The 25,681-nt window shown below is 34.1% G+C and overlaps 6 protein-coding genes across 6 annotated transcripts; 3 read left to right on the top strand and 3 right to left on the bottom strand.

Annotated features, from left to right (window-relative positions):
• Positions 1-949: 949 nt before the first annotated feature.
• Positions 950-2,524, bottom strand: TRIADDRAFT_35270 (expressed hypothetical protein). The gene has a single exon (XM_002108001.1). It carries the CDS (start codon positions 2,480-2,482, stop codon positions 1,544-1,546), a length of 939 nt encoding a protein of 312 aa, XP_002108037.1. The 5' UTR covers positions 2,483-2,524; the 3' UTR covers positions 950-1,543.
• A 2,559-nt stretch (positions 2,525-5,083) lies between these two features.
• On the top strand, positions 5,084-9,020 carry TRIADDRAFT_52102 (uncharacterized protein; the record flags this gene model as incomplete). The annotated part of the gene is made up of 15 exons (XM_002108742.1): positions 5,084-5,711; positions 5,879-6,018; positions 6,260-6,376; positions 6,569-6,633; positions 6,711-6,810; positions 6,933-7,042; positions 7,135-7,188; positions 7,336-7,357; positions 7,429-7,584; positions 7,672-7,787; positions 7,904-8,020; positions 8,132-8,177; positions 8,548-8,646; positions 8,755-8,787; positions 8,946-9,020. 15 exons carry the CDS (start codon positions 5,084-5,086, stop codon positions 9,018-9,020), a joined length of 1,878 nt encoding a protein of 625 aa, XP_002108778.1.
• Positions 9,021-11,645: 2,625 nt separating this feature from the next.
• TRIADDRAFT_19181 (uncharacterized protein) lies at positions 11,646-14,375 on the top strand (the record flags this gene model as incomplete). Its single annotated transcript, XM_002108741.1, has 5 exons — positions 11,646-11,956; positions 12,687-13,156; positions 13,476-13,696; positions 13,860-14,003; positions 14,130-14,375. The coding sequence occupies 5 exons, from the start codon at positions 11,646-11,648 to the stop codon at positions 14,373-14,375; spliced, it is 1,392 nt and encodes a 463-aa protein (XP_002108777.1).
• Positions 14,376-14,732: 357 nt separating this feature from the next.
• On the bottom strand, positions 14,733-16,949 carry TRIADDRAFT_52100 (uncharacterized protein; the record flags this gene model as incomplete). The annotated part of the gene is made up of 9 exons (XM_002108000.1): positions 14,733-14,905; positions 14,977-15,094; positions 15,186-15,303; positions 15,402-15,493; positions 15,577-15,651; positions 15,804-15,917; positions 16,000-16,098; positions 16,222-16,323; positions 16,806-16,949. 9 exons carry the CDS (start codon positions 16,947-16,949, stop codon positions 14,733-14,735), a joined length of 1,035 nt encoding a protein of 344 aa, XP_002108036.1.
• Positions 16,950-18,559: 1,610 nt separating this feature from the next.
• TRIADDRAFT_52099 (uncharacterized protein) lies at positions 18,560-20,483 on the top strand (the record flags this gene model as incomplete). The annotated part of the gene is made up of 9 exons (XM_002108740.1): positions 18,560-18,679; positions 18,842-18,883; positions 18,989-19,035; positions 19,113-19,158; positions 19,332-19,383; positions 19,654-19,737; positions 19,849-20,026; positions 20,116-20,173; positions 20,280-20,483. 9 exons carry the CDS (start codon positions 18,560-18,562, stop codon positions 20,481-20,483), a joined length of 831 nt encoding a protein of 276 aa, XP_002108776.1.
• Positions 20,484-21,469: 986 nt separating this feature from the next.
• On the bottom strand, positions 21,470-25,456 carry TRIADDRAFT_18858 (uncharacterized protein; the record flags this gene model as incomplete). Its single annotated transcript, XM_002107999.1, has 13 exons — positions 21,470-21,613; positions 21,778-21,868; positions 21,963-22,050; positions 22,139-22,212; positions 22,429-22,484; positions 22,618-22,711; positions 22,898-22,974; positions 23,125-23,232; positions 23,305-23,490; positions 23,598-23,688; positions 24,324-24,418; positions 24,518-24,643; positions 25,367-25,456. Coding segments are annotated over 13 exons (1,320 nt in total), but the record flags the coding sequence as incomplete, so codon positions are not given.
• Positions 25,457-25,681: the final 225 nt, after the last annotated feature.

Here is a 25,681-nt window from a genome sequence, read left to right as displayed (position 1 = left end):
TTAAGGACGCAGCCAATCTTAGCAATGGCCGTACCATATACAGTATATTTAAACCTTTAGATATCATGACGTTAGCACATTCCATGCTGTCATGCTTTGGTATACAATGCTGTAGATGTTATATCAAGTAGATGTAAGCACATTCTCACGTGCACTAGGGTAATTTGCCTCTATCATGTTGATTTATGCTATAATAAAGAATTACACTTAGCGAATATCGTAGCCGATCATTTTCTCTTCTACCATTCTCTGCCTAATCTATCACAATTATAATGCCAAAACATATGTAATTAGTGCGTTGTGTAGACATGGTTTAACCAATTAGACATACCTGTATAATAGTGTATATACACGTATACTTCTATATTTTAAAATAGATAAATATATTAAACTAGCACGCCATGCTACCGTCAAAGATGCAATACTATAGCCTAACATGGTATTTTGCAGATTCATTTGTATTTAGAAATAGCATAGACAACATGTGTATGCTTTATACAACGAGGAGTTAGATGCAATGAGGTGGATCTTACTTTGATGCTCAACTAGTTCAAATAAGTTATGCTCATCCATAGCATCAGTGACTGTTATGTAGTCCGATGTGGATACGGAGAGAGGCATTAATTAGCAGTTCTAGTTAGAGCTATTAGACGACACGGAAATAATAATATTTTACTATCCTCGTGGTGCAGAGAAAGAGCAATGTAACTCTATTTACAGTACATTGATACTTTACTCATTCGCAATCCAATCTTGAGAGCGAATCATGTAGCTAAAATACGTATAAGGCAAACTCAAATTGATATACGCAGTACGTTTATGAAATTGACACATACGAACCGAACCTTTCTCAGGTCTAGCTCATCCTATAAGACAATTCTGATTCATTGCAAAATCAGGATTTATTCTTCAACACATTATTCCAAGATGGAGATCATACAAGTTGTATAGAGATTATGCAATCAGTTTACGGGCAAGTTATATTGTATAGCCGTAATAGCCATAATATGTAATTCACAGTTTTCGTTAATATATAAATTCTTCTTATTATATATATATAGCGTTATGAACTCCAGTACAGAGGCTGGAGCTAGTTTTCATCTATGTATTAATTAAATGAATGACTTCAATATATTCCGCACCGTAGAGCAGTACAGAAAGAGGGTGCTCAAAGGATAACTTACAAGATAAATTCACAAAGATGCTATTATTATTTTTGAATTTTTATTTTTGAATTAATTTTTAATATGATCATCGATCTACTACCAATCAGGATACCACAACTACGCATATTAGTCTTTTACACACACACAGTCTTCAGAATTTAATAAAATTACGGGATGCTTCTATGATAATTTACGAGCGACGGAATATCGACGTTGCTCCAACCTCGTCTACAGAAAGGGTAGCTTAACGTTCCTGACAGCTGGAGCAACTATTTATTAACGGACTGTATCATAGCTTACACTAGCAATGAAAATCAGCTCATCCATAAGAATATAATCAGGAATATCAAATAACTACGATCATGAAATAACAATTTCTATAATTGCGTTTCTCTGCAGTGCCGGCTTTGATTCGCTGCAACCATGGATTGCTCTGTAGTTTTTCCATCGTTGTGGGATTGTTTACAACTCCCATAAATCCACGATGTCCCATAAACTTTATTCAATCCTACAGTACATGCTGAAGATACTACCAAAAGTGAGCCGATAATTGACAGAATTGACGGTATAGAGCCGAATATAATTATTTCTAGAATATAGCCAAACAAGACATCAAGAGTTCTGATTACCGCTATTAACATAGCTTCCTCTAATTGGATCGCTTTTACAAAGACCAGTTGGCCAACAAAACCTAATAGACCAATAAAAAGTAGCAGCCATCTTGCACTGCCACAAGGCGGCAATTCAAATTCTCCGGTAACAGCGGTGATGATCAATGGCGCTGTGCAACATATGATGGAAAAGTAATACGTCAGGGCATTCCCATCGACAGTATTACCAAGTTTTCTGACGCTCAAAATACCAAGGCTGTTGCAGATAGTTCCACAGAATGCAATACCAGCTACTGCAAAATGAGTTTGAGTTGTATCACCTGCTAGAGATCCAAAGATAAATGGTGGCCTCGCAACTAAGATCACTCCACCAAAACTGACAATTGTGGCCAGAAAATGAAACAATGTAAATCTTTCCTTCAAAAAGATAGCTGCCAAAATACCAGTGATAAACGGAGACGAATAGACAATTGCAGCTGCATCACCAATGTTCATATTCTGATAAGCATAAAATTGGCAACATACGGCCACTGTTTCACCAATCGCCCTACCAAATACATAATAAGCTTGAGGTGGTTTGAGGCTGCTTTTTAAATTGGTTCTCTGATAAACCATGAGTGGCTGCAGAAATAGGATTTGAGTCATACTTCTAACGACTACGATCAGAAAGAAGCGATAGGAGGACAGCTTAACACATGCAGACATGAGAGAAAAAATGAATGATGCCGCTAGGCCACATAGTATGCCACAATAGGATTTACTCATCGGCTGCATTTCTGTCTAATTTCTTGACGTCACTTTTTTACAAAAAATGAAAATTGGTAGTACCGTTTAGCACGGCTAACTGTCTGGATATTAAAAGTGTGAAAAGAATATAACCCAATTATTGTAGTCTTTATAGCCATAGAATGATAGAAGAAACCAAGTCGTTGACTGCTTTAAGATATACAGATACCTGATTATAAATTGAATTTAATTGAAAACTATCTTCACGAAATACCATGCCATGAACCTTTCCATGAATCGCTTCATTAATGGATTCATAGCTTGATAAAAACGGTTGATTTTTTTTTATATTCTTTTGAGTGTCGCCGCAGTAATGGATGTGTTAAGCCGTAGTCACAGACCTTGGCCATATTATTTTACAAGCGAGTTAAAATTGCTACAATTTAGTAATTTTCTTTACCAGATGAGATTGTCGACACAAAGAAAACGATGTGAAATGGATGAAAATTGCGTTTCGGATTCGAACACTGCATCGTCATGGACCTTGTCCATGATATCCAGTATCACTGATTAATCAATAATAATACCGAAACTGTGATACTTTGCAGTTAGTTTATACAGTACTAACCAGCCGCACGGTACATTATGTACAGTTGGCGAAAGGAAAACCTTTTCACCTTTGTGCACACAGTCCTGCGTAAAGAAACAGTTTTTTTTTCCCATTTACCTTTTACAGTACTGCTAGACCTGTACTGCTTTCGGCTCTAATATTGATTAATTAATGTCATTTTATTTATTTATATATACAGTACTGTATTGAGCATTGCAATATTTCGTCATCCTTACTTTTATATGACGTCAACTGTCCACCGATACTGCACGCAAATTAATTCATTTATTAATTAATTCATTTTTCAATTAGAGACATGAAAGGCTTTCTTATACTGTATAGACAATCATGGAGATAAAAGGTTTTCTTCTATCTCTATCAATAGGTTATAATAATGATTATACTATCTCAGATTGGCTTATATACTGCATGTTTCAGGTAAATTGCTGTCTACTTTCTGCTGGAAATAACAATATCTTCTTTCAGTACAGTATTGCGCATCAAATTTAATGGTAATCTAAATGGCAATCTTCTACAGTACAGTACAGTAGATATACTGTACTGTACTGGTTGACAGCTGGCTTGGACTTGATAAAAGCTTTTCTTCTATCTCTACGAACAGATTATATAATAAGAATAATTGTAATGTCTCAGAGTGGCTTATACAGTACAGTAGGTTGTAGGCAAATTTGCTAGTCTATACTCTCGTATGAATGACAATCTCTTACGCCAGTGTCGCATAGAAATGCTAAAACTAAAATTACCAGTGCATACGGCTGTACTGGTTGAGAGCTGGCTTGGACTTGATTCTGGTATCGTTTACAGAAGCAGAGCTCTAACCTGATCTTTTTCGAACTCAATTGAATTACTTTACAATTTGTATTGCCTGCTTGTGCAGTAGTAAACCTTCTACATTGAGCTGAATGACAAGATTTGCTGCGCTTTTTTTCACTTTAACCTTTCACTTAAAAAAAAGTTTTTCTTTTACCTCTGTACCTCTGCTGTACTGGTTGAGAGCTAGCTTGGACTTGATTCTGGTATCGTTTGCAGAAGCAGCGCTCTAACCTGATCTTTTTCGAACTCCATTGAATTGCTTTACAATTTGTATTGCCTGTTTGTGCAGTAGTAAACCTTCTACATTGAGCTGAGTAACAAGATTTACTGCGCTTTCCGTCCCTTTTAACCTTAACTTAAAAAAGTTGTTCTTTACCTCTGTACCTCTGCTGTACTGGTTGAGAGCTAGCTTGGACTTGATTCTGGTATCGTTTGCAGAAGCAGCGCTCTAACCTGATCTTTTTCGAACTCCATTGAATTGCTTTACAATTTGTATTGCCTGTTTGTGCAGTAGTAAACCTTCTACATTGAGCTGAGTAACAAGATTTACTGCGCTTTCCGTCCCTTTTAACCTTAACTTAAAAAAGTTTTTCTTTACCTCTATACCTTTGCGTCTCTTAGTTACTCAGTCCACCGGGAACAGGTGTAAATTTGAACAATAGATTGTCATGTCTCTCATACAGGGTCTCTGCTGTAACAGCACTCATTACCCAATACTCATTACTGTTGGCAGTTGGTACAGTACAGTCCAATATTCAGTAGTACAGTACAATAGACTACATCGTATCTAATGTAGCCATTGTTTTAACAAGGCTTATCTAGTCTGTAAAGAAATCGACCATAGGTGGGGTGGAATTCCAAGTTAGATTAGAGGAGCTCAAGGAGAACATCGTCCCTGTAGAATTTAAAGCTATACAGTACACTCAATCAGCAGTTTTCTATTTAATACTATCCAATCTTTAGATAAGCTTTGCATCTAGCTTGTGCAAGGACATGTGATTTACAACCAACCAGTCAAGCCAATAATGGTAGGACCAGTTGCATGATAGACTCCCCACACCTGACAATCAACACAAGTCTTGAACAATTTTGAAAAAGGCAGATCAAGATCTTACTCTGCTTACAACAGTACAAACATGTCCAATTTAATCCAAATTCGCAGATATGAGGAAGGACCACAACAAAAGATTACATCATCTGTAATAGAAGAACGATTACAATTAATTCGTAATCGAGCTGCAAAAAGACAAGTACAAGAGACATCACCTGCACCTTCAGCAAAACGTGCCAAAAAGCAAGATCACCATCTTGATGATGGCCAACCTTCCAATCCTGATGCATCCAACAAACGTCGTAATCGAAAGCAGCCACCAATTTCGTCAACGGATACAAAAATGCCAGCCCAGCAGGCTGTAAAGAAGGAAAATGATCAAATTTTACATCAACTTGCAGAGAATAACGATGGAACCCGATCGATACATCAAAACGAGGAACATGATACGAATCATGATGATCCCCTTAGCAGTCAAGATCAGGATACATCTCCAGTCGATCAGCCGCAACAAAGTGATTACATAATCTTGGGTAAAAAGACATCCAACAATACTACTCAATCTACACCTCTTTCCCCCAATTTTCCCCAATGGATAGCTAAACCGAACTATATCAATTCTCATGATAAAATTAAAATTGACCAAGTGTCTTATTTACAAAAGTTTATTCTTAAAAAGTTAAAGAAACAAGGAATGTCTCATCTCTTTCCAGGTTTGCCTTTTCGATGATTAATGCATAAAGTAATCGCTAAATTCACTTATGTATGGACTACATTTATATTGTGTCAACATAGAGTAGTCCAAGTTGCATAATAATCTGATCAATTTCAATATGGCGTAATTTGCATTATGTTTATTTCATTTCACCTACGATTACAGTGCAATCTACAATTATTCCTACAATCTTGAAAGATTACCAGCATTTTGGCTTATGTACACCTTTACCTGTACATGACATATGCGTATCTGCACCTACTGGCAGTGGTAAAACCTTAGTTTATGTACTACCCATTATTCAGGTAATTTGTATTTCCATTAATTTTCCAATGTACTGAAATGCAGTATACGAGTACTTACAGTGCTCTAATATTAATTCTTAGTATGTGCGTTATATAATTAATTTCATATTGAGATTATTAGGCCATCATTAAGATAATAATCCAACTAGAAACCTATACTCTACTTTACTTAAAAATTTCTTACTCTTGCTGTTTTAGTATTAAAATTTTCATCTTCAGCTACCATTATGCTCTTCTGCAGGTTCTTATGCGACGAAGTGTCATGCTACTTCGAGCGCTAATTTTAGTACCAACAGCAGATTTGGCGTATCAAGTCAAGAAAGTATTCGAACAGTTTAACGAAGGTAGCGGGCTAAAGGTATTTCTTTGAGTTAACTGACTTTATTATTTTAACCTCTTGTTGCTTGCTTATTTTTTAACCTGTTACACGGAATGATTTATTTAATGGTTGATATCGATATATCTATTCGTTGGACCAACATCCATTGTTGTACTATTAGTCTACGATTGATTCTTCGTACTGCTCTGATAATACTCCTTTAATCAACAGATCGCAACTGCTATTGGCCAACGAAATTTTAAGATTGAACAAGGAGAATTGATTGATGCTCTTGGGTAATACTGAATTGATAGGTTTCGAAATCTTCTCTTATTATCATGTTTAAATTACATTTTATCCATGATTTTCATAGAGGTCGTAGCAACGTTGATATCCTAATAGCAACGCCTGGAAGGCTAATCGATCACATTAATATGACCAAACATTTTACGTTGGAACATTTGCGCTTCTTGGTACATTTATTGTTTTGTTGTTGTTAATCTTCATTTGATTGCTTTACCTTCTTGACAAAAGCTGAAAATTGCATTTGTAAATACTATTCTTCTAGTAATTGTATTTAACGGACTATTTTTAGGTCCTTGATGAAGCTGACAAGCTTTTGATATCTTCACATCATCAACTAATTATGTCAGCATTAAAAGCTTGTTACAAAGCAGAACAAAGTCAAATTATTCCTCCTAATAAGTATGCTTGCAAAATAGATTTCTTTTAGTTATCGATGTACATATACTTTTTACTCTATTTATTTATTTCGCTATTCTTAACATGGAAATTAGATTTATTCTACACACTACACCTCGAGATCCTCCGATACCATCGATTGTGTCCAAGTTAGTCATTCTCTGAATTTTAGCTATAATCTATTTTTAATTTCATTTTTTGCGATAGCCGCTGAAATAAGTGCTGTTTGCGTAATGCTAACGATCTGTTTAAATATTCACATTGGTCTATGCCGAAATTGTGCTTTCTCGAAACAGATATTGCAACAATAAACTCCCGGTAAGTCATTTGATGTGATCATGTTTGCTGGGCTTAATTTCTAACCGGCGTATAATGTCTTGTTTTTGTAGCTTCAGAAATTATTATTTTCCGCTACTCTAACTTATGATCCCGAAAAGCTTGCTCCGTTAGAGCTATTCTCTCCATTACTTTATCAAATATCCGATCAAAAATCGAACTTATCCACAAATGAAATAGACTATTATGTAACCCCAGCTGAACTAACTGTTAGTATTCTAAAGTTTTAGTATGAATTTATTTCAATTTATTGACGTTTACCAAGTGAAATATATTGTTGACTATTTATCTTTTAGGAGTATTACATAATTTGCGAACCTGGGGAGAAGCCTCTTACAATTATTCATTTCATGCAAGCACTAAAACATCTAAGAGTTCTATGCTTTACAAACTCCAAAGAATCTACAAAGCGGTAAACTACTATTAACATAATTAAAAGTTCACCCTTTCAGTTCCACTTATTGAAATAGTACGCCTTTCGTAAATATTTCTAACGCCACCTACGTTAACGATTATGATTATTAATAGATTGTCACTACTGTTATCTATATTTGGTGATATTCGCGTTGCTACTTTGTCGTCCGAGGTCCCACGAAAAGATCGAAAACGAATCATTAAACAATTTTCGTCAGGGGAAATCGATCTGTAAGTAGAACATTTTTAATTCTTGGCTTATAAATAGAATGTAACATTTTACTCGAAAGAAATACAATATTATGAAAGTAACAATTTTATTATCTTTAAAACTACGAATAGTTTAATATGTTCCGACACTGTGGCGCGTGGTATCGATATTGAAAAAGTAACACAATTCATTCAATATTAGGCCTACAGCATGATTATGACTTATTGATATATTTACTATGATAATGGTCGCTTTTCGAATGTGCATAAAAGAACTTATCATCCTCGTTCAAATTGATTGATTTTTCTTTAGGTGGAATATATCATAAATTATGATGTTCCAAATCATATCAATACTTACATTCATAGAGTGGGGCGAACTGCACGCGCAGGTCAAAGTGGTACTGCATATACTTTGCTTCATAAACAAGAGGTGCTACATTTATAGACTATATAACCGTAATTAATTTATAAATAAAAGTTGATTGTTGACGGCAATCTCATGTTACTGTACTTACTGTTTTTAATTTAAATTTCGATCTCGTTAGGCAAAATTTTTTAAAACGATGCTAGGGAAAAAGCGTGCCGATGTCAAAAAATTTAAAGTTAATTGTACACAGTTTAACGACTATATAGATAAATATCAGGTAGGAAAAAGCAATGCAAAGTTATAAGTTCGTGTTATCAATCATTTTGACGCTCATCCTTTCAATAAAGATTGTTATTGATATAGTTATTTTGCTACTTTATTATAGCAATCCCTTGAAAAGTTAGAAGCTACAATTACGGTAAGATTTTATTTGCCTATATAGAACGATGGTTTCATTAAACTACTCATGTATTGGTGATATAATGATTAATGAAAATAAACTACCAGAAAGGATTAGTAGTTCAAAGTAAAACATATTTATACTTTATGCCTGATAAACTACAATGATTGACACAGGAAGCCAATAATAATAAGAAGCGTTCTCTAGGACCTTTTCGAAAGGATACGGCTGAAAAAGACAAAGATACCTAAACGTAGCCTAACGTTGATTTGTTTCTAATTGTGCACTATACTTATGTTGATTACGTGGCATGACCATTTTGAATTCAAAATCTAGTAATTAAATTATGTGTTGTATGTAATGTACAGTACATGTGATTTTAGTAAACAAACGAAAATTTTGTATTATGAATTAATTAATGTGGATGGCTGATTATCCTGCATCTTTTTTATGTATACGATTACGATGTACATTAACTTGTCAGTAAACGCGTTGACGCAACGCCTGGGAGGTACATACCATCTAAATTCAAGTGTAATTAGCATCAATATATCATGCACGTATTTAGTCTATTTAAAGATCTAGGATATATTTAAGGATATTGTGATGGCGTGCTATATCCTATAGATTATGCCCTCTTCTTCAGTATGTAGACAACGATCAGTAGAACCAGCATAAAAGCTACCAATATGCCATTTATTATAGTACTTTACAAAATGTAAATTTTTAATTCGATTGATGAATATCATCGATAATCCGTTATCATGATACGTAAGAAATTATATTAATAGGTTTAGCGTTAGTAGTATATTTCATTTTAGGGATCCGCTGATTCCATTTTAGTTTGCTATATTAGCATCATTGATTTATTTTTCTAACAATCATTTACTATTGGCAATAGCACTGGAATAGAATTATCACTCCATGCATGCTAAAATTGCAGTATTGGTTAGGTAGACTGTTCAGTTTACCATCTCTTCATAGTAAGTGCGTGTATAGTGCTTTGATTCGTACAATATCTATGCAAATAATGTCTTTAGTACAGTAGGATACTCCTCAAGCTTATCTACTAAGATACCGTTCTATATAGCAGAAATGAGAATTAGTATGCATTTTAATAGTTGCAATTGGAAACTTGTAAGCTCAAAAAAATAATAATACACTTGTATAATAAACTTTGCATGCTTATGATAGTATCTGCGAAATTACAAACTACTAATTAAATGCTAATTGCATTAATTTTGATTGATTAGAATGAAAGTGAGAATAAGAAGTTCAATCTAATCTATACCGATCTCTGAGCCATTCTACGATAATTGGCTGTGATTATGAGCTCTATTAATGTGAATAAAAATGGAATGTAGATATAAGGTAACCGAGGAAGCGTTATTTAACCTACTTCACGATGGTTACTAATATCTTAGAGGATAGGCTGCTCACTAGGGGGCTCTATCAACTATGATAGAGTAATACTATCAGTTATGATAATACAATTTCTGTACTCCTTGTGCCTATTGCTTCGATCTGGAGATGGTGCCGATTACTGATACTGATCGTTGAGAAAACTTCAATAATAAATTAGCACATTTTAATTGAAGCATTGTTGCCCATCTTGGCACTCGTACAGTATCTATCGTGAACTATCGATTGCAGGTTATACGAGTACAATATACGCGTAACTTGGAATTATTTTGTGTCGAGTTACCGAATTGCAAAACGGATTTCCATTACCTCAATCACGGATCACTAGAATCACTAGAAGGAAACCTGGATATTACAGTGCAATAATTTATTTAACTGTAATAAGTATACAGTATATATATATATGTAATACCTAAGTCTACAGCAATCTTGATAACTCATAGTCATCACTAGAATCGCTAGAAGGAAACCTGGATATTACAGTGCGATAATTTATTTAACTGTAATAAGTATACAGTATATATATATATATATATAATACCTAAGTCTACAGCAATTTTGACACTCATAGTCATGACAATACAATCACAGTGTTTTGCCTATTAACGTTGCCAGAGACTGCTGGAAAGAAGAAGAGTAGCAATGATTATGCCGATCCAAACGGAAAGCTGAAAATCTTCAGCGATTAGCATGCACAGACACAATTATCCATTGTCTGACATCAGTCATGGACTCCAGACTGTACAGACTTCAATCTTAATATTCTTCCTAAGGATAGAAGAAAGCCCTATGGCATAGTAGATTCTATTCTATCCTTTATTCTGCAAGAAAGTCACGAGAAATACATGAGCGTTTTGTTTCCGGCGAGATCATGACTAACTGTTATTCTAGTGCCTAGGCTGTTTATTGAAATCCTTATTATCCTATTAACACCTCCATTTTCAATACTGTACACTATATCCCCTGCTACTGTATTGTACACTATCCTTGTATAGTATACGCCATACCTGCCGTCGCTAACCTATTGCCCACACCCATCGCTCAGTCTTGCCAAAAAAAAATTTCCGTTTGTTTGTATATTATTGTATAATTATTATATTATTTATTTATTTGTATACTTATATATATATACTAGTTTTCCTCTACTATACTGTACAGCACAAGTGTTAAGAATCTATTTCCTGCTCATACGGTACTATTATAGACTCGATATCGAGCTGATAGAAAGTGTGAATTTTTTGCACTTTTGTTGGAGGCTAACTCTTGTAATTGGAAATACTCAGTTCAAATCCCCTACTAGTCATTGCTAGTGTTGATTGTGTGGAGCTTTGAAGTGTATTTTAACCATATTGATCGCATCGACAGTAATATCAACGATCTATCACCATCCATAGACAATCATAATGATTACTTTAAGAAGAGGAGGAATGTTATTAGCTGTTATCATGGTGATGATGATAAGATGGCACGCTTTAGCTTGGCCCAGCGATTCTTTCCAAAGTAATGTCAAATATCAAACCAAATATTTCAAACAACGATTAGATCATTTTAGCCCAGCAGACGATAGAAAATTCCAGCAGAGGTATTTAATCTCACAAAAATATTGGAAAAAAGGCTCACCCATCTTCTTCTATACTGGCAACGAAGGGGATATTACCTGGTTTGCTAAAAACACGGGTTTTATGTGGGATATTGCTCCAGAATTTAACGCCATGCTGATATTTGTTGAGCATCGTTACTACGGAAAAACTTTGCCTTTCGGAAAGTATGTAAAGCTTTTTCACAAATCAAATAGCTCTAGTTTGCAATGTTCTCATGGATTGTACACATATACTGCCTGTTCAAATTTGACCGTTACCTGTTCACTTATACCTATAGCTATCGTTCCATTTCATAAAATGGTCTTACGGCTACAATAAGTTAAGCCTTAGTAGTTTATTTAGGTAAACGTAATCATGATTATTATACCTCTATCAATACTCTATCAACTAGTTATATGACAGACATCATTCGACAACTTTTAAGCCAGCAGTAGCATGATTGAAGAACTTTTACAGAAACTCCCTGTATCATTAAAGCCCATGTTCAGTAAACCATTCGGTATACAGTATCTACTAAATGATAGATGCACTTGTTTATTGCAACTAGACGTTAAACAGTAAACTCTTGACGTACACTAGTGAAACTATTTTATAAACCATCGTTGTAGTCAAGCTTAGCCACCTATAACCAGAGCACATGCTGATCTATCAATCCGAGATTACCACATACAATAGTTTATATACTGTAATGAACTATGAAAACTTTGTAATTTGCTGCCACCCGCACCGACATAATGATATATCTGTACCGTATGTAATTAATTTACAAGAGGCGGAAAAAAAATCATTATTATTCATTGAATTTTAATCATATTATTATAGTCACTGATATTATAAACCAACTTAACAGCAACGATAATTGTGTAATATCACCTTGTCCCTGTACGCATTTAGGGATTCCTTTAAGGATAAAGAACATCTAGCCTATCTCAGCTCGGAACAAGCACTTGCTGATTTCGCTCAATTTATCGTTGACTTCAAAGCGGAAACTCATGGTACCCAAAATAGTTCAGTAATAGCTTTTGGTGGCTCTTATGGAGGCATGCTAACTGCATGGCTAAGAATAAAATATCCCAATATTGTTGATGGTGCTATAGCCGCTTCAGCTCCAATTTGGCAATTAGAAGGGTTAACTCCTTGCGATCGATTCTCTAGCATAGTAACAAATACATTCAAATTAGCTTATCCAGAGTGTCCAAAGAATATCAGAAATTCCTGGAAGGTAATTAGAAAATTAGGATCAACCAAAAGTGGAAGACATACTCTCTCCACTACTTTAAAACTTTGTAACCCGTTAAAGAGTCCATCTGATGTAGACGCACTAGTTAATTGGCTATCAAGTATCTGGGTTAACCTTGCTGAAGGTAAGTGATAATTGCAGAGCTGCAGTGCGTACCAGAGATACTTACAATAATATACAATTTAATTCTATGATTGCAGTTACTGTATTTCCAGGCCATTCATATAATATCGATTATAGTCTTGGTATTATTTTACACTATTTGCAACATTATACATGGATTAAAGCTAGTTATCACGAAATCATTCGTAAATAAAATAAGATAAAATAGACATTAAAGTAACACTTGTCGATCGACATTATCCCGTAACAATATTGATAATGTATAGCACTGTACTACCAAAGAATCTGTGGAATTAAACATTCTATTCTTGTATTGCTAGTCGATTATCCTTACCCAGCTAATTTTCTGGAGCCATTACCTGCTAAACCAGTTAAGGCTGTTTGCGCTTCTCTACAAAAACCATTGGCTAACGACACTCTGTTAATACGAGGAATTGCTAAGGGTTTAAATGTTTATTTCAATCATACCGGTAATAGTAAATGTTTTAACACAGATCAGGATGCGACATCACACTTGGGTATAGCAGGATGGAATTTTCAGGTAATTTCATATTGACCATAATCAGCGTTCACGTTAGTTGCACAAAATTTGTCTACGTTACATTACTTCTGCTATCAATGTGTTATTATCAACTTACGAATTATAATTGTACTAGTGCAACTTGTTAAATAATCCTGAACTAAGAGTGTGAAAACTATTCTAGTCTTGCACAGAAATGGTTTTACCCGTGTGCATGGACGGAGTACATGATATGTTTGAACCTACACCATTTAACCTCACAGCTATGGCTGCTATCTGTAAAGAACAGTATGGTGTTAGAACAAGACCATTCTGGGCACAAACCTTGGTAATGTAAAGCTCGAATTGTAAATTATGTAATTTCCATGAATGTGCAGTATTACTAGCTAACGTCAACATGGAGATGTAAGTAAGCTGATACTATCATCATACTAACTTCATTTTATAAATATAGTACGGTGGCAAGAGAATTAAAGCTGCCAGCAACATCGTATTTAGTAATGGTAACCTAGATCCTTGGTCTGGTGGTGGTGTCTTAAAATCACTTTCTAAATCTCTAGTTGCCATTGTAATTGAAGGCGGTGCACATCATCTTGATCTTCGCCATGCAAATAAAGATGATCCTGCAACGGTCAAGCATGCCAGAAAAATTGAAAAAATGCACATAGCAAAATGGATCAAAGAAGCCAGTAACGAATAGCAATTTATTCATTAACTTAATCATGCATGTTCCATATTTTTCGGACTTGAAATAGATCTATTTCAAATGACATCAATAGTATTTTTTACCGTGATGTCGACAGCACTTTTTAAATACAAATAAAGAATAGATAATATATAGTACATAGGCGGTGAGACGCTTTACTACTGTATGTATACCATAGGTTACAAATATTATCATATGCTATAAGATGACAAACATAGGAATTAGGTGTATTTCGGTCATGCTACAGTTTTAATGTCGAGTTAAAAATCTATATACAAATGTTTAATTAAATAAAAGTTGGCGTTATATAAAATTTTTAAAGATTAATAAGTAAATAGTGTTATCTTGACTTTAGACACGTAATATTTCTAGACAGTTTGAATAGCAAATTGCAATCCAATCAGGTTGCGTTGACGACCATTGAATTTGGTTTATTTCGCCTTTTGCAGTATAAGCTAAGATAGGATCTTCAATAGCTCTGGGCATTTTCTGAATATCCCAAATTAGAGCTTGCTTATCATCAGCTAAATAGAATAGATCGAATGGATTAAGTTATAAAATTAACAGTCATCATCTAGATGAGATTCAATCTTACCAGCGGTACATATATGACATGAGGAATGGGGTGCCCATGCGATACCGTTTACTGAAGCTCGATGGTTACTTAAGCGTGCAACAGGCGTACATGGCACTCTAATATCAAGGATGATGACCTAGAATGTAAATTGATACAATGTGCATTAATACTCTGTCTTTAAAGGGTAACAACAGATAGACAGTTAAGAGCTGGATATAGAGACGTACATCGCAATTATCGAGAGCGAATGTCGCCAAATAATTGGCATCTTGTTTATTCCAGCATAACCTCAGTAATGCAGCATGCGCTTGATCTTCATAGATGATTGTTGAATGCTCCAAATGCCTACAATATCAGGTTTTTCAGTCAGTTTTAGTAAGAGTACATCGTCTAGGTCATGTCGTAGCTACCACGTATTCGATTAATTTGTTAGTAAAGACTACCTTAAATCGAACATCCGTACTGAGCCATCGGCGCCAACCGAGGCAAAAATTTCACGTCCACCAGATGCTCTACTAAATGCTATATCGTAAACCTTGTTTGAATAAATGTATTGGTCAGTTTTTTTCTAAATAGGATGGCTAGGTACTGTAATGTTTATCGATAGGAAGAAATTACCTCGTTATCATGTGCAATCAGCTGTGTTGCAATACGTCCTGAAACAGGTGTAGATCTACTAATTGCTCGACCAGTCTAACATATATATATATATATATATATATTACATAAAAAGGTTAGTAAAAGAAAATTGGCATGGCATTCCATCATTGACTATTAATGAGTACTACTGTGGTTGAATGGTTCAATCACGCTAACCATACTACAATCCATTTTGTGGCCTGTACCTCTATATTCCATATCGTACAAGTAGTATCAATACTTGACGTTCCGATGATATTTGGATCAATTTCATTCCAATCGAAGGAAGTCAACGGAGCGCAAAAATCGGAATTCATACTCTTTGTTCAAGAAACATCAAATATTGGTTAATAAAGTCAGTTAAAGTATCCAAATAAATAATTCGGATATTATTTAACTTACATTGTTTAATAAGCATTCTAATTTTGTTCCTTCATCGCCTACTCTCCACAATCTTAAATAATCACCAGATGTAGCCAAAAGATCTGGATATATCCCTTTCTTTAAATAGAAAATTGATTGAACATAGGTTAGAACAGGAATAATCCATGTTGTGCAACTATTTGATCTGTGAAATCAAGCTACGTAGTTTATTAGTATTCAATATCAGCGGAGATAAATTACCCCATCTGGAATCCACATTAATTTAGTGGTTGGATAAGGATGATCGAACGTTGATCTGACAACAAAATCAGCGTCATCATTGTCGAGAGATACAATTTGAACCTAATCAATGATAGTAAGCATCAAATTAGGAGAAAAAATGCAGTAATTGAAGTGTATTTGTAGTAGTTCAATTTGTCGATCGCTAGTGTTTATATCGATCGAGTTCCATTGTAGAAAGAAGTTGAAGAGTGATGATCAACAAGACACATCGAGTCAAGAACGATGAGCTATGTTGGATAAATTAAGGACAAAACTAGTTTTCATGATGAATTTTTATAGTTTAAGTGAAAGAAAAGTTTGTCGACACTGTGTGACTGAGTGCTGACTAAAAAGAAACAAATGGAATGAAAGAGCATCCCCAGCCATAGTTTTCCTTCTTGCCTATATTGTCTTGTTATTGTGTTGTGTCGGTAGTAGACTGCTATCGAGTGTCTTAAACATGTGATATCGTCTTAGTCTACTGTCATTGAAGCGGATGATGACGGCTGATCAATTGGATCGGTTGTTTTAGCCATGCATCAACAACATGTTTTATGGCATACCTTATTATTATATTCTTCAATAAAGCTACCAAAAGCTAGACGGAAACCTTTATCAGGACGAATGCTCCAATTCATGCTGTAAAGATTCCATGGAGCTTCGTATTTGTAGATTTCTTTCTTGCGACTTATCTCTGGCATCGACATTTTTTGGCTCCTAGATGTGAAAAGCAGATGACAGCAAGCGTCAAGCGGTTTCGTATGCAGTACAATGTAGCGCAGTACTGTACACTGTACACTGTAGTAGAGACTCACTCACGTGACATCATACAGTACAATGTACTGAGTGTATTATACTGTAGTGCAGTACGGTACACTGTACACTGTAGTAGAGACTCACCCACGTGATATCGTATAGTACAGTACTGTACAATGTACTGAGTACATTATACTGTAGCGTAGTACTGTACATTGTACACTGTAGTGGAGACTCACCCACGTGATATCGTACAGTACAGTACAGTACAGTGTACAGTGTATACTGTACTCCATACTGTACTGTATGCTAATGGCAGCATGGCTTTCGTTTACTAATTAAGTCCAAGGACGACTTGTGTGTTAGTTTAATGCATGCACAATTGTACAAGTATGTTCAATTCGCAACTATTTCAACTGGTATTTTGCTCGGTTGAGTGGTACATTCTTTCAATAAACAGCACAATTTTGTATTTTCAAACCTACTGTACGTGTTTCATTATACACTAGTGCAAACTCCCGTCGCTTTGCTGACGGTTTACGATAATGTGCTCATTTAACAGATAGTATTACCATTTGATAGACCTGTCATTTATATATCATTATAATTGATCGCAAATGCATGCTTTTAATATGTATATGAGACCTATCTGTTTAGGAAGGTTCACAACCATTGGTCTTTTTGAAGCGTTTTACTTATGCTTGATTACTATTTAAATCCATATATATATCGAAGAAATCACACTGTACGGTCGTACATGACACACTGCACAATGTACAGTAGTGTGGTAGAACCCGCCACTTTCTTTTACAAAAGTTCTCCATCTTAGTCATACTGACTCATACAAAAGAAGTACAATATGATACCATTTCAACATCATTTAACATTCTCATCGCACGCTTTACTGTACAGTGTACACTAGGCCCAGCCATAATAACCCCGATGACTCCGATACTCAGCGTAAAGAGCTTAAACGATGATACATTATTCTAGTTGTATCAAGAAGAAAATCACTTCATTTGTTTATCAAGTTAATTAATTCCATTTTGGCCCTCTAAAGTTGCCTTCCAAACGGTTCCATACAGTACTGTAGATCGATACTACTGTAGTACAGTACAGTATGAGTGCACAGTGTACAATATACTGTAACAACTCAATACGACTAACGCATGCGCACGATAGACTGAATTCAGTACAGTCGTCGAGTATTATCATCACGGTTGATCAACCACGTGATGTCAAGCGGACCTACCAGCGACTTCTTCAACGCAGACTCAGTCTCATTCATGTCATTCATTGGCTGCTTTCAAATTTTGTTGCACAACAAAAAATGGGAAAGAAATCCTAGTGGCTAATGAATGACGCCGATGGTCTATTCCTTATTAATAAACAGTTTTACCTACTGCAATTTGCATTCCTAGTAAAACTATCTATCATCATCAGCAAGTACAAGAAGTCAACGTATAATCAATAGATGTTTTAGGAACAAGATTGCGTGAAAGCAGTCATTGGTAAGAATTAGAAAGTAAATCGACCTTCATCCACTCCGCCGATGGACACCATGTCTTCATTGCAGTGCTCCTATAATCCTTTCGAGCCTTGGTGCAATAATAACCGTATCAATTTTCCAGATTTTAGCCCATCTTTGATGAAAAAATTATCCACACCAAACAAGCCAAAGGTTTGTCCGAATGTTAATGCGTCCTTCAACGATAAATGCCGCAGAACTGTCAACTGTCTCCAATAATAATAATAATAACACTCGCAGTTTGGATTCATTTATTCTCTTCCATCAATAGTGGATTTGATTTAATGTGTATTCATTTTTTTTTTTTTTGGATAGACTAAAACATTTCGATGGAGTATTGATCAAATTGCAGTAATGGTAAGTCCACTGCAAATAGGATGATCGTATAATCAATCTTGATTCTTTCCATCTACATAATATGTGAAAGCGTGACAGTAATCAAAAATTTTAAATGGTATATAGAATCCCGCAGATATTGATGAGCAAACAGACCAAGATTCAACAGTTTTGTAAGTAGATAAGAATAATTGATAGGCGTCACAGAGTACTGTTGATAGAAATCATTAATTTTGCTCTTCTCTTCCAGATTGTCTAAAGAACAAGAAGAAGAATCCCAAAATGCGATAGAAAGTGTAAGAAAATGAATAAAAAAAATTAGATACAACCATCTGCCATTTTTCAATCATCTTTCATGCTATAATTGAAAACTTTTCAAGTATATGATTGCGATTAAAAGAAATCGTAACATAGTTAAAATGCCAATACACTTCTAGCCAGTCTAATCACTGTTGAATTTATTTTATAGTTTTTTAGTCAAAATCTAATTGCTCCGTCACCTTGGGTAAACAAAGAATCAAGTAAGGATTGTGCTTTAAATGAAAGCTTCCATTTCTTATTGACAGTAATCTTCGTGACTGTCACTATTGAATATAAAATACGAACTTAGAGCTAAAATGTTATAGAGGCTGCAGTACTGTATGGTGTTCAATGTTTGTCATTCTAGCTGACAGTTTTCGACGATACAATAAATACTTTTTCTTGAATAATATGAGTCTTAAAAGTAATCATAGCCAACATGAATCATTCAGTAGTGTTAACAATATTGCCACGTTATCCAATTTCTTTAGAGAATTCACATACTAAGAGCCAAAGTTCAGCAAAATCGCCTTTTATGCCGGTTAATTCTACAGCATTGTTTGTTACGCCTGAGAGTGAGTATTGCATTATAGGACATGAGGAAAATCCTCTTGCTAATAATAAGATCATGTTATATTTCTTAATTAGAGCAAAAATAAAGACTGTATCTTCATTTGCACACATAGGTTGTCAAAATTCCACTAGCCAGAAAGCTTATAAAGATATATTATTGTCATCACTACGTAAGAAGTTATTTCTTCAAGGAAATGCTACTAGTATGTGTCAATATCAAAATTCCTTCACTAAATCACCATTAGTAGGGTGTGAGAGGATGAGTCTTAATACTAGCTGTCGTAGTGAGAGGTATGAACTAAGTCAGCCAGTAAATTGCTCTTCTAAACCATATTAATGACGGACAATGGTATAATAAACGTTTTTCTACCTTATGCTAGTATTGATAATAGTACTATCGGTCCCATGTCTTTGGGTGAATTGGCATTATCTTCTCAGGTAAGTTTTTTATTTAACTCTACCTCTACTAAATGTGTGTACACATAGTAGTCCCAATGTTAGCACGAATAAGTTGTAAATTTTATGTCGATTTTCTCTTTCAAAGGAATCAAGCTATACATCAGACTGCAGTCAATTCTCTTCAACTCCAGCTCGATCATCAATGATAAAAGCGGAAATGCTTTGTATTGATATATCTCCTATTCCAAGTAATAGCCCATATTTGCAAGGCGAATTAAAGTCTCGCGATACTGGCCATATAATGGACGCATCTGTCAGGAAACTATCGTTTGATGATGTACTAGAATAAAGTAAAATACTTTCAAATTGATGATACATCATTTGATGAAGAGAATTGACGTCTCACTTTCTTATTGGAACACATTCTAATCTAAAATTAATTGGACAAAGAGCGTCAATCAACACTAATTCGCCAAAATATTTATACTTGTTGGGTGATCAATGAGATACTATAACCTTGACTCCATTCTTACTATTCTGTATTATATATTTAGTTATATACACCATTGATTGAGCTCAATTTTTTATTTTTCATTACTTCTGATGCACATGGTATACGTTGAAATTATCGCTTCTTTGCTAAATGATTGTTATTGGGTTTAATGTATAGTATAATTATAATATTTCGGCTTGCAACTATCTAATCCAAATTAGCAACGATTTACGTACTGTATAGTGATTGTAATATAAATATAAAGGGGTATATAGCATATTTTAAGGTGATGTAGCTTCTATGACTTAATGTAGTAACTATCTATTTTTGAAATGACAAAGTAAAATATTTTACAGTAAATTGGTTATGTCCTTGGGTTCTCTTAATCTATATGGATTATCAAGTTGTTATCTAGTAATATCATTAGTATAAAATCTAACTATAAAAACAAGCCCAAAAGGTAATTTATCATAAAGCTGATAATAAAAATTCTAACACAATTATTTTAATTCAAATAACAAGGAATACAGAGTCTTATTCATAAATGCCTATGATGAGAGCAATGGACCTTAGGAAGATGAAAATGTTTTTGCTACATTAATTAGTATAAGCCGATATACGTAAAGAAGAAAGCAATCATTAATATAATACCCGTACGCGTACATTATAAATCCGTAGTGATAGTAAATAAATCCCATCCTAAAGCTTTAAATAATCTAGTAAACTCTATTAATATACGACCAAATAAGTAATTTACAGTATACAATGGTCATGCTGATACTATCAATTTGTTGAAAGAATGTACGTCATTTCTTTAAAAATGCTGCTGCAAAACTTGTAATTTACTCTTCCCGGCCTTCAAAGAGAACTTGGGTCAAATAACGATTAATAAATATCCGATTGGGATCAAGTTCATCGCGGATTTTGCAAAACTTATCATATTGAGGATACATCTGTGACAATTCTTTATACGTCAGACTATGCGCCTAATAAACGTAGCTTCAATTAGTGTTATTGCATTACATAACTTAAGATAATGTAGTATAACCGAATTTTTAAATTCTTTAATATCTAATCGTTTAAATAAAAAAGCTAAGCAGCGTTTAAATATGCGGCGTGTACGTATTACTGTATATTACTTATGCCCAACCTTAGCCCAGTGGGGTTTTCCTTTAGCAGCAAGCATTATTTCTTCGTATGCCTTCCAATAGCGGTCATGAGGAATGAATTTTCCATAAGGTCTTTTTGAGAAGATTGAGTATTTTAAAACAAGAGTAACTTTAAATAGACGCTATTACAATAAAGATATCGTTCTTTACAGACTCTTTACTATACCTATACATAACGATGTTGATGTGGCATGTATCACGTTCATAATTTTGGCTAAGGTAAACATCATCTCTTTTAACAAATCGTACTTCAACTAACGTGAAATTAAAAAATTAAAATTTTAATTAAAATAATGCTCTGTAATACTCTCCATATTCAATGTAATTACAACTATCCATTACCAGGGTAATGAGCATAAAAGTTATTTGTGTTCAGCCAATCTCGCAACTGCCTTAGCACTATGCCAGTGTTTTCCCTGTAATTTCCATATAATAATAAAAAATAAATAACCCTTTAATCTGTAACTTACACGAAATACTAACGTTAACACACTAAAGTATATATATTTCTAACATGTAACTAAAAACTTTATCACATAGCACTAAAGGAATTTTAATTATGTCTTGGTTGTAATTTTTGGTTATAATAGTTATCAAATACGGCTAAATGTTAATAATTATATAATGATTACCTAGGTATGGCCCATTCCGTGACGTATTGCTTAAACAAGCATTCAAAGTTGAATACCTAGAACGCATTAACAATATATACAAGCCCCTAATTAGTATGGTTATTACAGTTGCGAACAATCTTAAAGTGAAAGGTAGTTACATTAAAAAGTTTTGCTATTAAAATCGTGAAATATTACTGCAGCCTTAACCTTATAGCTATCATCGACACGATACTTTGGTTTACGGAACAACAATCCAAAGAACGTTCTATTTATCCATGGGATAAGACTATCAAAGTAGGAGCTACAATCACAGGAGATTGAATAAAACAAATTCAGGCTTGCGTCTCTATAAAGTCATCCGTTAAGTCAGTACGATATAAATAAAAATATATAAATATATATATTTATATATATCAAATATAAGTTGTAACTAATATAATTATCATAAATTTACATATAGTCTCCTTCAATGATTTTAATGATTTACCTCAACCAGTACAAGAACTGAAGAGAATGATAACCTACAATGCTATCCCAAAACCAATTGTAACTATCGACTTTGGGCTAGGTAAATTAAAGAGAAAGTAACGACAGTAGTGAATTTAGTATTTGTTACTATTAATGGGATATAATAAAATTGTAATAATCTGCTTAACTATCAGATTGATCACGAACTACACTCTAACTCGTGTTGATACAAAACTATTACATTACCTTGGTGATTCTGTTACATTTCCATACAACTGCATCATTAGTATGTGGAAACCAACCAAAACGAAAGTGTTCGCATGAGCGTACTTCATTTTCCAAATTATCTAATACCTGTAATAGTAACTGGTGGTCAATACATAGTATTACTTCTGAAAGATAATGAATTATATCACTTCCGAATACCTCGTCAAGAGTACAGGAAGATTGTTGCTGCTCTAATTTGAAACTCTTTTCACACTGTAATTTGATTGAAACAACAACACCAAGTGCACCAAGATTGCATAAAGCACACAAAAAAATTTCCTTGTTTTGATGTCGAGAACATACCATGAGCTCCCCATTGGCTAGCAATAATTCAATCTCTAAGACCTAGTATGAAACAGTATAAAACTATGAATTGCAATGTCAATTTCGTGACATATGTACAGTACATTGTAAAGTACAGTAATTTCTATTCTATATCCATGCAATCCTACATTGGTAGCAAGCATGCCAAAGTCGACACCTGTTGCGTGAGTACCAGTAGCAATTGCTCCCGATAGAGTGATATCGGATACCGAACCGATGCTATTCAAATAGGAAAAAAATATCACTAAACAAGACTTTTACAATAAAAGCTAATTAAGCAATTCTGAGACATTGCTAAGACATCCTAATAATGTTACAGAAAAAAGAGAATTATCTAACGAATAAATAAATCAACAAGAGAGGTCTTTAGAACAATCTTCTATAAATAATTTCTTCTCAAACTCTATTTTCCAAACTAGAATTGCTTTTTATAGGCCTCGTAGAGTTGCTTATAATGTCAAAAACAACTTAATAACTATCGATCCATTGTATTCTGAAATAACCTTAACAATCTACGGTAGCCATCACCAATTAATATAATTTATCATACAGCGTTTAAATAGCATATATTTTTAGATCTCCTACAAGTGCTTCAGCCTTAACTGAATCATTACATAAAACATATCTACCATCCAATGTTAACTACCTACTGTACATTACTGTAAATGCTAATTAAGCAATTACAAAAATTTCGTGAGGATAATAGATGCATCTTACTTATACTAGCTACAAATGATTAATGAAAGCGACCCATATCTATAAGCTTACAAGTTACCGATTAATTACAAGATACGAATTCAAATGTCTAAGCGCAGTTAGTTTTATTTGTTAATTACAAATTTACAGATACTAACTTGCTAATAGCAAGGCCATACTCTTCTAGGACTTTATGTAGCCGCTCAATCTTGACACCACCTTGTACTTTTATTTGATTACGATCCACATCAACCTATAAGCCAAACAAAAGTTGACCAATAGATAATAAATAGGAATTTTTCACAGTATCTTAAAATATCATGCCTAAACAATGATTCTACTAATGGCTTACTTCAAGAATACCGGATAATTTTTCCATACTGATCATGTAATCCGACGTGCACGTAATGTCCGATGGAGAATGGCCGCAGCCGACTACTCTAACGACTTTCTTATGAATTGTAGCCAACTTGATAACCTAATATTTCACAGAAAATAGTATGATTTTAGAGATTTCATTCGATCTGTAAATCTTCTAATAACTGTTCATGATATTCAAAAATTGAAGACTATTTTGTATCCTAATAAGTTATTAGCTATACAACTATAGTAGCCATGCCTTAGCTAATAGTATGGTATAACTACAGCGTACATTGAAGTCGAAAATGTTAAACTAGGGCGGCAACCTTCTATAGTAAATACACGTTAATCTGTCGATTTAATCAATCTCTAAGACCAAAATCCTATTATTATTCTAAAAGAGATTATGATTTTACAATAGCTTATGTGCTGTGTGTTGTACTATGACTTATTGATTTTAAATCTGCCGGCATGGGTGCAAGAACTTATATATTGAGGTTGCACAACGAATTGAATGATACGACAATGTTGTTAAATATTAATAAACTGCTCGCTAAGACTATCATACTGTAGTATCGGTGATTGATATGCGTCTCTTGACACAGTATTTGCTATTCGTATAGGTATACAAGTCACGCTCTACATTTTGAGTCGATATCTCGTAGCTTAAAAATTTCAAAGTCGACATTTCAAATCATTCATGGTAAAGGATAAGTAATGGAACTAGTGTACTGTACATTGTAACTGTTGTCGTTCCATCTACCATAAGGGCTAAATTCTGTTTATACAAATATTAAAATCTGCTGGGTAATCATTATTTCTTTATTATTATTCATCTTACATCTCTTAATTGATCGATACTTTCAGGAATAAAATATAGCTCTGGCTGGCACTGATAAGTTTTAGCCCAGTTGCTGAAAATTTTGCCTCGTAAGGCTGTACAGGATATCTATAGACAATTTTGAATGATAACAACAATGATAAATTTTGGGTTGGAAAATTATTTAACATTGGATATCAGTAGAAGAATATTTATGAAAGAGATAACAAAGTGTATACAAATTTGCCGAAGATTTTGCGTGGTGTAAGCAATTTTAAGTGATAACAATAATGATGGACTTTGGTTGGAAAATTATTTAACCTTAATACTAGATAT

This window comes from Trichoplax adhaerens, genomic scaffold (assembly GCF_000150275.1).
Source record: "Trichoplax adhaerens TRIADscaffold_1 genomic scaffold, whole genome shotgun sequence".
NCBI classification, from domain to species: domain Eukaryota; kingdom Metazoa; phylum Placozoa; class Uniplacotomia; order Trichoplacea; family Trichoplacidae; genus Trichoplax; species Trichoplax adhaerens.
This window is presented reverse-complemented; position numbering and strand designations above follow the sequence as displayed.